This window comes from Rhinolophus sinicus, chromosome 5, assembly GCF_057876585.1.
Source record: "Rhinolophus sinicus isolate RSI-liver-muscle chromosome 5, RSI-T2T, whole genome shotgun sequence".
Lineage (NCBI taxonomy): Eukaryota > Metazoa > Chordata > Mammalia > Chiroptera > Rhinolophidae > Rhinolophus > Rhinolophus sinicus.
In genome coordinates this window covers 83,030,338-83,042,574 of record NC_142505.1, presented here as the reverse complement: position 1 = coordinate 83,042,574, position 12,237 = coordinate 83,030,338, and the positions used below count along the sequence as shown (strand labels likewise).

At 49.3% G+C, this 12,237-nt stretch overlaps 1 protein-coding gene across 1 annotated transcript in view; it reads left to right on the top strand.

Annotated features, from left to right (window-relative positions):
• Positions 1 to 10,722, top strand: part of DIAPH1 (diaphanous related formin 1) — an 87,007-nt gene extending 76,285 nt beyond the window's left edge. The window contains exons 22-26 of the mRNA XM_074313689.2: positions 463 to 587; positions 1,192 to 1,356; positions 1,496 to 1,631; positions 3,535 to 3,621; positions 9,634 to 10,722. Of these exons, the coding sequence (XP_074169790.2) occupies positions 463 to 587; positions 1,192 to 1,356; positions 1,496 to 1,631; positions 3,535 to 3,621; positions 9,634 to 9,791 (671 nt within the window). The 3' untranslated portion in view covers positions 9,792 to 10,722. The remainder of the gene's footprint in view (positions 1 to 462; positions 588 to 1,191; positions 1,357 to 1,495; positions 1,632 to 3,534; positions 3,622 to 9,633) is intronic.
• The last annotated feature ends 1,515 nt before the right edge of the window (positions 10,723 to 12,237 follow it).

Genomic DNA, 12,237 nt, shown 5'->3' with positions numbered 1-12,237 from the left:
GATGGTTATTCTCATTCAGAAAGCATAGACTGGATTAACAAAAACCAGGCCTCACCATCCTGGAACGAGGCAAAGAAAAACCAGCGTTCAGTAGAAATGAGAGTAGATTTCTGCCCTGCTTCTATGTTTCTGTGTCTGTCTCCTTCCTGCCCCAAACCCCGTTCTCTAAAGTAAAATGAGACTAAGATCCCAGGGGGGTTCATAGATTCTTGTTAAATTAAATGAAGCTTCTCATCTCTTCTCAGTACTGGACAACTTGTGGAGGGAGACTAGTGGCTCAGTCATCAAGTAATTAATAGTTTCACTGGAAAGATGTGTGAAACAACTAGAGTACTTAGAGAGCTAAAATAATTAAGTAACATCAGTATCTACACACTGGAGCTGTGCCCTGAAGGGCAGAAGTTAAGGGTCCTGAGACTGGATTTAGTAAGCTCTTGCTGTCTGTTTTTGTGTTTTCTTTAGTTTCTGCTGAAAACTTGCAAAAGAATCTAGATCAGATGAAGAAACAAATTTCTGATGTGGAACGTGATGTTCAGAATTTCCCAGCTGCCACGGATGAGAAAGACAAGTTTGTTGAAAAAATGACTATATCCTTTCTTGAAAGGAGGGAGTTGCCCCCTAAGAAGGGAAAGAACTTCCCACGGTGGGGAGTGGGAGGGAGCAATAGCCTAGATCTGGTAACGTACAATTTTTCCCTCTCACAAAGAGTTTTTCCCATTAAATACATGCTTCTCAAAAGCATCTTCATCGTTATGACAGGAAGCAAACCATGCAGATCAACTAAAGTCCCCTTTGATGGCTTTCTCTGTGCCCCGTCTCCAGTACACACACACACACGTATTCCCTTCCCCCTCCCCCCTTCCCAAAAGTACCCACTGCCACTGGACCTTTCTCATTTGCACCTAATGAGTTTATTTTAAACAAATATAGCATTTTGCTACTTTTTGCTCATAATGTCCTAGCCCTGTTTCTACAGCCTCTTTTTTACTTGCCCCTTCCCATCCTACAGGTGTACTATAGTTTATGGTTTACCGTTCCCCTAGTTTGCATATTTAGATTGCTTCTGGCTTTTGCTTTTACAATCAGTGCTGTATTGAACATCCTGTGCGTGGCAGCACGTACCTTTGAGTCCTCCTGTGGGTGGAGCAGTGGGTCTGCTCCTTGTTGTTGGTCCTTTACTGTTGGCTGCACAGCTTTGTGAAGGACGCACAGGAGCAGTATACCAAGCTGCGGATGATGCACTCTAACATGGAGACCCTCTATAAGGAGCTGGGCGACTACTTCCTCTTTGACCCCAAGAAGGTGTCTGTGGAAGAATTCTTCATGGATCTGCACAACTTTAAGACTATGTTTGTGGTGAGCAGGGGATACCTGCTGACTGACTCTCTTGTGGACATTTTTCACTTTCCACTGGGTTCATGTTAGTTGGCGGTAGGTGTGCATATGTGTGAGTGCGTGCCTGCCCACAGGTTGGGTTTTTTTCTTTCCTCCACAGCAAGCAGTCAAGGAAAACCAGAAGCGGCGGGAGACAGAGGAAAAGATGCGGCGAGCAAAGCTGGCCAAGGAGAAGGCAGAGAAAGAACGGCTGGAGAAGCAACAGAAGAGAGAGCAACTCATAGACATGAATGCAGGTAAGAAGTGGAGGGGAAGAGCTGACGGGGTGACACAAGAACATTTGGAAGGCTCCTCTGTCTGGAATCTAGAGGCCAGAGAGAACAGCTCATGTCTGAGCTCCACTCCTGGCAAGGGATTGTTGGCAGCCTTCTCCCTGCAAATCCTGAGGCTGGACTTTCACCCCAGCTCGGTGACACAGGCCAGCGCTCTGCACAAGTCCTCCTCTCCTCTGCTGCTTCCTGCGTTATGTCTCATCTCCCTGGTGATTTGTGTATTGCTGCAACACGTACTCTTTCCTTCTGCCTGTCCAAAGAGCCTCCGGCCTGTTTTTATACCCTCTACTAAATCTTTGGTTCTTTTCCCTCAAACGTTTTCCTAGTCCTCCTGTCTTTCAATGGTGGCTTGCCCTCCCTTTCTGCTTATCTCACTAAGTACTCTGTCCCCAGTACCTCCCACCAGTCATAGCACAGTTGTACACACCTATCAGACTGGAAAGGAATTGAACATCTGGAAAGGGGCATAGGAGCTGGCCACCGTCTTCTTTCTTCAGCAGAATCTCTACTTTACTACCAGAAGCATGTCTTTGTTGAAACATATGGCCTCAATTACTGGCCCTCTGTTTCCTGTCTCTGTTTCTTTCCTGCTGCCGATTCCCTGCCCCCCTCTGGCTGCTCCAGCGGAAATAGAGCATACAGTGTGCACGGCACTGAGTTCATGCCACCCTTCTTGAACCTGAGAAGCTACGAGCCGTCTAAGTGAAGGGGTTCTCAGGGCTGCTGGGTGTGGCAAGAATCAGTGCTTTGCCGAGCACAAGAGGCGAGGGCTGCGCTAACACCTCTCACTCCTAGGGACTTTTCTTTGGCAGCTCCTGTTGTGGTAAGATCAGGCCTGAAGCAGCAGGAGCAGCCTATATTTCTGTCTTCCTTTTATACTCTCTGGGAAGCAATTCCGTGCTCTTAGCCCAGTTGTATATAAGCCACAAATTTTGCTGTAATAATGCTGTGAAAGCCCACACCAAGTATCCTTCACCTTCACCCATTCTCCCCAGGCCTCTGTGGTTTGCCCCCAGGTACTGTTCAGGATGCACTAGACAAAGGTAGAGTCCAGCTAACATATGAGATGAGGGCTGTACCCCATCATCAGGTGGCCCAGCAGACCTTGCCTTGGTTGGCCCTGGGTCCCCAGGGCAAGCAAATGAGGTTGGAATGTAGGTCAGTTGCACTGGTGATGTTTAGCCAGCAGGTGGCGCCTGGAGCAGTGAACCCAGCCTTGTAGCTGGCAGCCTCCGGGCTCCTTGGGATTTCACAGTTTCGGATTTCACCTCACTGCGCTGTTGCCATGGAAACGGAGCCAGGCTGGAACAAGAATTCTACATTAACTCTTTGTATTCAGCCAGGATGCTCCTCTTAGATGCTGAGCTGGCTTCAGGAAGATAGAGCCACTGGGGGCAGTACTTTCACGACATGTACCCTTGCTCAGTGGTCTCTCATCTTTCCTCAGCCCAGCACTAAAACTAGAACCAGGCTCTCCGTGAAAGATTTATGTAAATTGGAGTGAAACACTTTAGGATAAAGAGAGGGTGATATAGTCCCTTATTAATGTCATAATCCCAGTCTCGATTTATCGGGGTCTTGGAGTTGGACAATCGTGCAGTTCTGTCCTTGTCTTGATTTGATGGGAAGGAGGGCACAGCAGGAAAATATCCCAAGGTGTGCAGTGGTTAGTAGGCAGTGAAAGCTTTTTTCACCATTTTCAAACAAGTAAACATGGGCTGAGGCTTGAGGTTGAGCCCTGTGCTCTGAGCCCCTGGCCACGCTTGGGGAGGGGAAGCCTAGCAGTAGCCGTGCGTTTTGTGTGGGGCTCAGCACATGCCTGCTGCTTGGCCTGAAGAGCTTACATCTCCATCTTTGTTCATGACAGAAGGTGATGAGACAGGTGTGATGGACAGTCTTCTAGAAGCTCTGCAGTCAGGTGCAGCATTCCGACGAAAGAGAGGACCCCGGCAGGGTAAGTAAGCAAACGGAGCCTTCCCCATGTTGAAGGGGGTGAGGCCTCTCTGCTCCTGGGCCTACTTCTCTTGGGCAAACGAGTTGGTAGCGATGCTCTGAGGGTTAGGAACTTCCCCACGGTAGTCCCTGCATGCAGAGTAGATTGTCTCGTCCTCTTCCTCCCATGCGAGCAAGTACTGACGGGGAGAACTGGGGCTTGGGGGACTGGCAGCAGTCAGTTACATTTGATTATTCTTGCATTTCTCCCCATCCTTGAAGCAGAATCCTGGAACAAGCAAACCATGGTGTGGGACACAGAGATTTGGGTGGGCATTTGAGTGTGTAAACAAAAATTGATCAAAACATAAAACTACTTTAGGTGTAGGAAGTAGAAAATAAGTCGAGTCCTTACTGTCAGCGTCATAAGCCAAAGAGATAGAAAGAGATAATAGAAAGTATAAAATCCTACAGAGAGAAGGCTAAGCATCGTTTCCCCCAGACACAAAGGCGCGTCTCAGCGGCAGCAGTGTGCTGGTCTGAGAACGCCCTCTTGCTTGGGTGCAGGTAGCCCCACTGCCCTTGCCTTCCCCGCTTCCTGCCCTGCAACCTCCTCTCCCATCCTTTGGAGGATTGAAGTGGATTACGTTGAGCTGGAGCCTCTAAGAAGAGTTATGGGGCTAGGAGGACAGGTGATGTAGGCGTTCGTATGAGGAAGGATCAGTGGAGACGTTGTCTTTGAAGGAAGTAGACAGTGACCTACAGACTAGTCCAGAAGAAGGTATAGCCAAGGTTACCTCACGTGGTGTTGGCCTGCATCATTGTGTCAGTGAAGTTCCTTTGGGGCTGGAAGTGATGGCTTCTTTCCTAGGCTGAAGGATGGGAAGTACAGAAAAGGCATTGCTAAGGGTTCCCACTTCTGAGGGAGTTAGAGCTGTGGTGCCTTTGTAGACCTGCTTGATATGAGCTCTACTTTAAGTTGTAGAGAGGAGCAGTTGTGCAGTTTGCTTTGGCCAGAGCTTAACTATTTGTTAACACAGTGGTATCTGTAGGGCTTCTAGCACCTGCCGCAGCCTGGAAAGGGGACCTGCGGACCAAGGGTGTAGAGCCTGCTAGCTCACATAAACTCACGGTCCTGGCCCAAATGTTGGAGGTCACTTCACTCACTGTGAGTTTCATCTGTAATGGCCAGCTGCCTGTTTCTACCCATCCTCACAATACCCTGGGGTAAATTCCCTTCTGACGGGAATTTCCTCTTGTGTGTGACTTCAGAACCTTCCCTACACAGAATCTCTCGTTACAATTCTTAGCCGTGTTCTCTCATCCTCTGAGTACAGGCTCTGAGTACAGGGGAGGAGAGGTGGGTATGGTGGGTGTAGAACTTCCTGGGACAAGTGTTTAGTCTTATAGATCAGTGTTTGGGTAGAGAATGCAGCTGGTAGTACTTCTTTTGTGTTTAGTGTTTAGAGGTTCTGCGACATTGTTTCCCACCCACCATATAAGGTGAGGTGGCTTTACAGCAAGCATGTCTAGCCAAACGCAAGCACATTGCATGTCACTGTTCTCCTCTATGCTCCCAGCCTTTTGATGGGGAATTCCCTTCTAATCCTCTTCCTGTGGAACTATGCTGGAATCCCAGATGCTTCCTGTCCACAGGCAGCCAGACATCAGTGGCTTCCCTGTGCTGGGGAAGCCCATTCTCCACGTCTTCCCAAGTGGGAAACCAAGACTGCTAGGCAGAGGAAGTAGGGATTCTGTTGGAACCTAACTTTTCAGCAGAGGACCTGAATTAGTCAAAGTAGCGTTCTCTAGGAGATATTGAAGCAAAAATACGATAAATATGAGAACTACATACCTTTTAAATTGGCTCATCTTTTAACCTTACCTTTTTGGGCTCTGGGTTCACTAAACACACCTGAACATATCTGGGAGAATCTCTGAGGGGAGACATTTCTAGTAAGCTCTTTAGACGGGTGCATTCACATCAGATAAAGCGATGTGGCCTTACATTAAATGTAAATAGAAGGCTAGGCATCGAAGTAGAGTGCAAAGAACATAGGACTAGGTAGCGATCAAAAGACTCAAAGTCAAGTCTAACTCTGATGCTGTCTGGGTTACCTTAGACAAGTTTCTGGGACTCAGTTTCTTCATGTATAAAGTGAGAGTCGGACTAGAATGGCCTCTAGGGTCCTTTCCAGCTTTAGTATTTTTTAATACAGTGACAATAGGATTAAGAGGAGAAGAAAACCAGGCTGGACCCAGAAGGCCCCATTTTCAAACTGTGAAGGCTCTGATGTCTGTGGGTTTCCCTCGGTGGTTGCTGGATTCGCTGGTTGCTTGGCTGTCTCTGACTGTTCCTCCTGGCCCATTGCTTTGAGCCAGAAAGCTGAAGCCCTATCAGGCAGATCTGCCTCACAGCCCTCCTCAGTCCCAGAGAGGCAGCTGTCCCTATTCAAAGACACTAGCCTTCTCCCTAGGATTTAAAAAAAATGTTGAAAAAAAAAACCCCTCCGTCTCTGGAGACCTGAGGGAGTGACCAGTACACAAAGACCCATTGAGCAGTTGGAAGAGGAAAGTTACTATCAGAGCTGGCTCATTAAAAGTGACATGTAAACTGCTGTGATCTGCAGGGTGTGGGAGAATAATGGTTTGAGTGTCAAGGGGAAGAATCCATGTAATTGTATTACTGCTACTATTTCAGGCTGATGATTGAGTCTGCTTGTGGTTTTAATGACTCAACTTTATCTCCATGTCTGAATTGTGGCCTCTTATATACAGGCCATCTGCTCACTGGGATAAAAGTCAAGAGAAGAAAGAAATTCATGTCTCTCTCTCCCTTTCCTTTCCTCTGCCACTTCCCAGCTTCCCTGAAGGCTCCACCGATGCTAATAGGACCTTCGAGTTAGGAAACATTTCAAAACCTTCTAGTGATTAGCATCTAACCACCTCATAGGTAATAAGACGCAGGTAAGGTCTTGTCCAGGTCCACAGAGCTGGCTAATAGTAGAACCAGAACTGTAGCCCACGTTTGTGAAAGCCAAGTCCAGTGCTATTAATATTTCCAATAAGTGTACATGATTGGACAGGAAATGACAGTGACTCTTCTGTGTAGGCCAGACCTTCCAGCAAGGAGAGCTATGGACTTGGAGAAATTGCTTCAGGGAGCTTTCTGATGACCATCTGTCTATAGAAGGTTAAGAGTATTTCCTATACCACCAGTTATTCTCCCTCCACTTCTGTGAAAATAGGACAGGAATTATAATTAGCAGAGTTTTAGACAATAATGAGTTCTTTAGGATGGTAATGATTGCCCCATCTGTCCTAGTTTCCTCTTCCCTAAGGAAGCTTATTAACAAGAGCACTTCCTCGTTAGTAGTAGTTCCTAGCCTGGGTTTTATAAACATCTTTTTCCAAACCATTAACCTTTGCTGATTCGTCTATCCTGGTGTTATATGGTTGATTTTGCCCAACTCTGACTTCTAGGAGTCTGGCCTCAGAGAGCTTTGACCAATGTCTCAAAATTGTTCCCTTTTCCCCACAGTTTGTGGGACTGTTCTCTTATGACTTAATAATCCTCCACGATCCCCTATAGTCAAAATACGTATCTGCTTCTTATGGCTACTTTTCAATAGTGTTAACAAGTACTGAAGCTAGAGAAAGGAGGGGCAGAAGTCAGTTTTTCTGGATTGTTCCAGCTATTCAGCATCATTGTGGCCCTGAAGACAAAGTGGAAGACCGGTTCCTTGATTCTGTTCGCAGTTCTGACAGGAGTGTCTCGTTTCTGATGCTGCCCTCAGGCCCCATCGTGCCCAGCCCTAGGGCACTTCCTCTCTTGGCCTAAACGGGAAGTTCGGTCTTCTCCCCACCTACCATAGACTCCTGATTCGTATGAGATCGGTAATGCATCGGAAGCTTTCTGAATCTAGAATAATCTAGAAACACAGTTCATTAGGTACAACTGGTATCTTCTGAGTCTAGAAGAAGAAACCAAAGAGAGAAGCAGCTTAAGACGTGCCACACTTGAACTCCGACCTCTCCCTTGTTGCCCAGGACACGTGTCCCTGGAGCCCCCGTGTTCTTTTTCCCAGGGTCTGGAGCCCGAAGTTATTTCAGTGGATATATACCCCTCAAGTTACACATGCACACACACAGATAGCTGCAGAATTTTGTAACTGCTGGAGACGGCATTCAAAGGAGCAATAAAGTTAGCCATTAGCCACTGTCTTTCCGGACACGAGACGTAGGGACTAGACAAGGGTGTATTTCAGAAAAGAGTAGGAACTAAGAGTAGAAACACCTTCCACCTGTAACCAGATGGGTGGGCCTTGTGTCTGTCAGGGTCTTCACTATCCTTTCTCCTCTTGTTAGATTGTCTTGTTAGACAATCCCTGGGGCCCCTGGGTGGAGGAGGAGGAGGAGGCCTGTGAGGTAGTTGGTAACCTGTGGGCACCTGCTGACCTACAGGTAGCCTGGGCCGTGTGAACACAGTGGCCCTGGGCCATGTTTCTGCGGAGAAGCTGACAGCCCTCTGACCCTGTTTGGCTTCTGGAGGGTCTAGAGAAGGCAGAGGTACTCTGGGGCTCTGTTCACTCGTCCTCCCTGCTCACGTCCCACGGCTGCCCTGGTCTTGCAGTCCGCGTGGAGAAGAGCTAGGTCCCCGCTCCTTTAAGGCTTAGGCACGGCTTTCTCCACTCAGCTTTCCCATGACCCAGCAAGCTGGGTTTTTTTTTTAACTAAGATATAAATCACATGCCTAAAATTCACTCTTTTAAAGTATACCATTCAGTGTTTTTTAGTATATTCACAAGGCTGTGCGCCCATCACCACTGTCTAATTCCAGAACATTTTCATCATCCCAAAAGGAAACCCTATATACATTAGCAGTCTCGCCCCACACCCCCTCCCCCAGCCCCTGGCAACCGCTAATCTACTTTCTGTTTCTATGGATTTGCCCATTTTAGACATTTCATAGAAATGGAGTTATAGCATATGTGGCCATTTGTGTCTGGCTTCTTCCTTCACCCCAGGAAGCCAAATCTGCGTCCATGTGGTCTCTCCATGCTGCTTCCAGGGCATGGGAAGAAGCAGACAGCATGAGATGGGCACGGTCCCAAGGAGCTGCCTTCTTAGTGAGGGTACTGGGGCCGTAAATCTGGATTCCATTAGTGAATATGAGAGTCTCAGGGGTGGCTCCCAGCAGTTAGAAAGAAACTCATGGATTGATTGGCTCTTCTCTTCCTGTTCAGGATGACAGCTGGAGCTTCACAATCCCTTAGCCTATTGGGCTGAGGTTTCCTCGTAGGGGCCCCTCCTGGCCACCCCTGACCCCAGCTCCGCCTTCCCCAAGCTACTTTCATTACCCCTCCCCCCAGCCACATACACAGCCTTGGCGTTGTATCACCGCTGCTGCCCTTGAGGAGGTGGGAGAAAGCTGGGCACGCGGGTGTCTGGGGAGAGGGAGGAGGGTTGGTGGAACACGTGAGAGTGTGACAGGCATGTGATCTCAGTGCGTAGCTGCAGCTCCTCTGCAGACGTCCCCGGCGGCCCGCTGAAGGCCTTGCTCTGCTTGGGACGACCTCCCAGGGCTGACTGAAAATGGTTTTGGCCAAGGAGCTTTCTGGGAACTGCCAAGAAAACAAAAATAATACTGTTTACTAAGCTTGAGCTGTTTAATTCCAAAATCATTACAATGAGAAAACCGATTTTGAGTACTTCATCTGTCTTTAAGTTACATAGCTAACACTTGAACCCTGTTCTATCTAGCTGTATTGAAACCTTTGGACTATTTTCACACAGGAAAGCAAGAGCACAGCTCACTCTCCTGCCTGCACCATCCTCTCTGCACCCCCACGCCCCCCAAGGGTGTCTTCCACATCATCTTGGATCTCTGTCCCTCCTTCAAAATAAGGGTCTCTGTGAACCAGACAGAGCAGCCACACTTGCATGGCTTCTGGCTGAATGTCTGCCCCAGACCTTGAAAGGGATTAGCATCCAGTCCTTCCACAGACGAGATCTCTTATGTCTTCTCTTGCAGCCAACAGGAAGGCCGGGTGTGCAGTCACGTCTCTGCTGGCCTCGGAGCTGACCAAGGATGATGCCATGACTGCTGTTACTGCCAAGGTGCCCAAGATCAGTGAGGGAGTCCCCACAATCCTTGAGGAAAACAAGGAGTTGGTTGGCCGCGCAAGCTAAGCTGGGCCCCTCGGTGGAGCCCCAGACTGTCCTGCCCTGCAGCATGTGCCTAAAGGGTCATGGAGGTGTTCCTGTGGGGTAGCCGCTCCCACCATCCTCACCCCGTCTTTCTCTCTGGCCTGCTGCTCTCTGTCCATCACTCACAGCTTCAGCTGCCTGGAGGCCAGAAGGAAAGGGCAGTGTGGGGAGGCCTGAGCCCAGCCCAGCCAGCCCTGGCTGTTGCATTACCAAAGCAGGCCCCGTGTTTGTTGCCTTAACCCCAAGTGTCTCCTCTCTGTTACCCTGAGGCCTGTTTTGGACAAGGCCCCGCCTGCTTTCTCAGCCCCTGACTTCCAGTGGGCTTCCCATAGGTCAACCTTGCTGGGTTTGTGCTTTTCTTTTGTGGTTTCTCTGGCCCTGAGAACAGCATGGGGCTTATGAACCTTTGAGCTACATCACTCCTTTCATTGCTGTCACCTCTGCTCTGCTCTTTCTTCTCCTGGCTATTGTTATTTATTACTAGCCGTGTGGCATTGGGAGCTGCTTCTAAGGAAGTGGGGAGTAAATCCCACCCTTACTCCCCCTTCCCAAGATAGGCCTCCTCCCCAAACCAAAAGGACCTAGACCACCTTTATCTGTTCCACTGTGGCCTAGGCCAGAGCCTGTGGGCAGGCAGGGCACAGAGACATTGTGGGCCCTGCCCCAGCCTGCTGCCATGCTTCATGCCCTTGCCTCTCTGGCCCTCTGCACCAGCCCCAGGCTCTGGAGCCATGGCTCCTCCTCGTGCCCTCCCCAGAGCTCTGGTGCATCTCATCTGGAGTATGGGCTGTCCTGTGACCGTCCCAACACCTCACCCTCTGTCTCCAAGGAAATGGGAGGTGGAGCCTCCTGGCTGAGAAATTGTTTTGCAAATGGATCTATTTTTGTATGAGATTTTTTTTTTTTTTTTTTTTTTTAAAGAAAACTCTTCCTTCCCCCTTTCCCTTCCATATATAAGAGTCTTTGATGGCAGGTTCAGGGTCCGTGGGATTTCTCCCCACAGGCCTCCATCCTGGACCTCCACCTCAGCCCTCAGGCGTTCTGGGCCCTTGAGGCCAATGCAGATTCTCCAGCATCCAGTTCTGGGGCAGGAGGAAGCTCTTCTCTGCTTGAGCTGAACCAGGCCTAAGAGTAGTGGGAGCTCTGAGACCACAGAGTGTTTTATAAATTTAATATATTTATCAAGCCAAATGTACAGATGCTAACTGGACACTGGGGAAGTGGGCACAGGGAGTGCCCCCACATGTTGTACCCCTGCTCTCTTCTGAACAGTGGGCAGGCCAAGCTGTTCGTGGCCCACGCCACAGGAAGTTCAGACTCTGGCTCAAGGTGACACTTTGCCCTCCTCGTGCTCCTTTCATCTTCCCACCCCCAGGTAGTGGGGGAGAATGGCACTGTTAGGGCTTGGCCCAGAACTGTGGTTGTTAAAGCAAGGGGGAACTTAGGGGAGACCTAAGGGCACTTGCAGGGCGGCCTGGAGGCCAGGAAGAAGGGTTCTGGTTACTAGAGCCTGTGGGGGAAGGGACAAGAACAGTTCCTTTGAGCTATTCCTGGGAAGACTGGTGTGAGGGCCTGCTACGCCCTCAGTCCCCTCTCTCCCTGCTGACATCTGGGGCTTTGACCCTTTCTTTTTTAATCTACTTTTGCTAAGATGCATTTAATAAAAAATAAATAAATAAAAGGGACAGAATGCAAACCTCTCTCTCGCCTCTTGGGCTTCTGGGATGTCATCACCTCCCGTTTGTTAGGTTTGTTTCCAACTGTTAATAAAGCATTGAAACAGTACTGCCTTACAGCCTCCTGTGTGCATTTCTGAGCTATTTTCTTTTCTCATCCGGGCCCCTCCGTTATGTCCTGCCTGCGGCAGAATCCCTGGTTGACCTGACAAATCACTGTCAAAAAGGAAGGTGCCCATCATGTGCCAGACACTATGGGCGCAGACCTAGAAATGATTACCATGGGTGGCTTCTGCCCCCCATGTGCCTCTCAGCTTGGAACCCTTTTCCTAACTCAATTCTAGCTCCCCAGCTCCCCACACTCCCAGATGGCAGTTTCCTGGCAGTACCTATGCCTCTTTGTTGCTGTGAACCTTTTTTTTCTCTTAATCTTTTTATGGGGGGAAGAGGGCGCAGCCCACCATCCTCCCGTGCGGGAATCGAACAGGCAACCTTGTGGTTGAGAGCACACGCTCCAACCTACTGAGCCATCTGGCCACCTGGGAGCTCAGTGGCAGCTCATTGACTTCATTCTAGTTGAGGGTGCAGCTGGCTGGCGCATGTGGGAATCGAACCGGCAGCCCCAGTTGCCCAGAGCCAGCGCTGTAACCAACTGAACCTCCCGCCTGCCCCACCTGTGCCTCTTGCTGAGGAAAACATCTGACTCTAATCCCCCCACCCTCACCCCTTTTAGTGGCCACAGACCACGATCC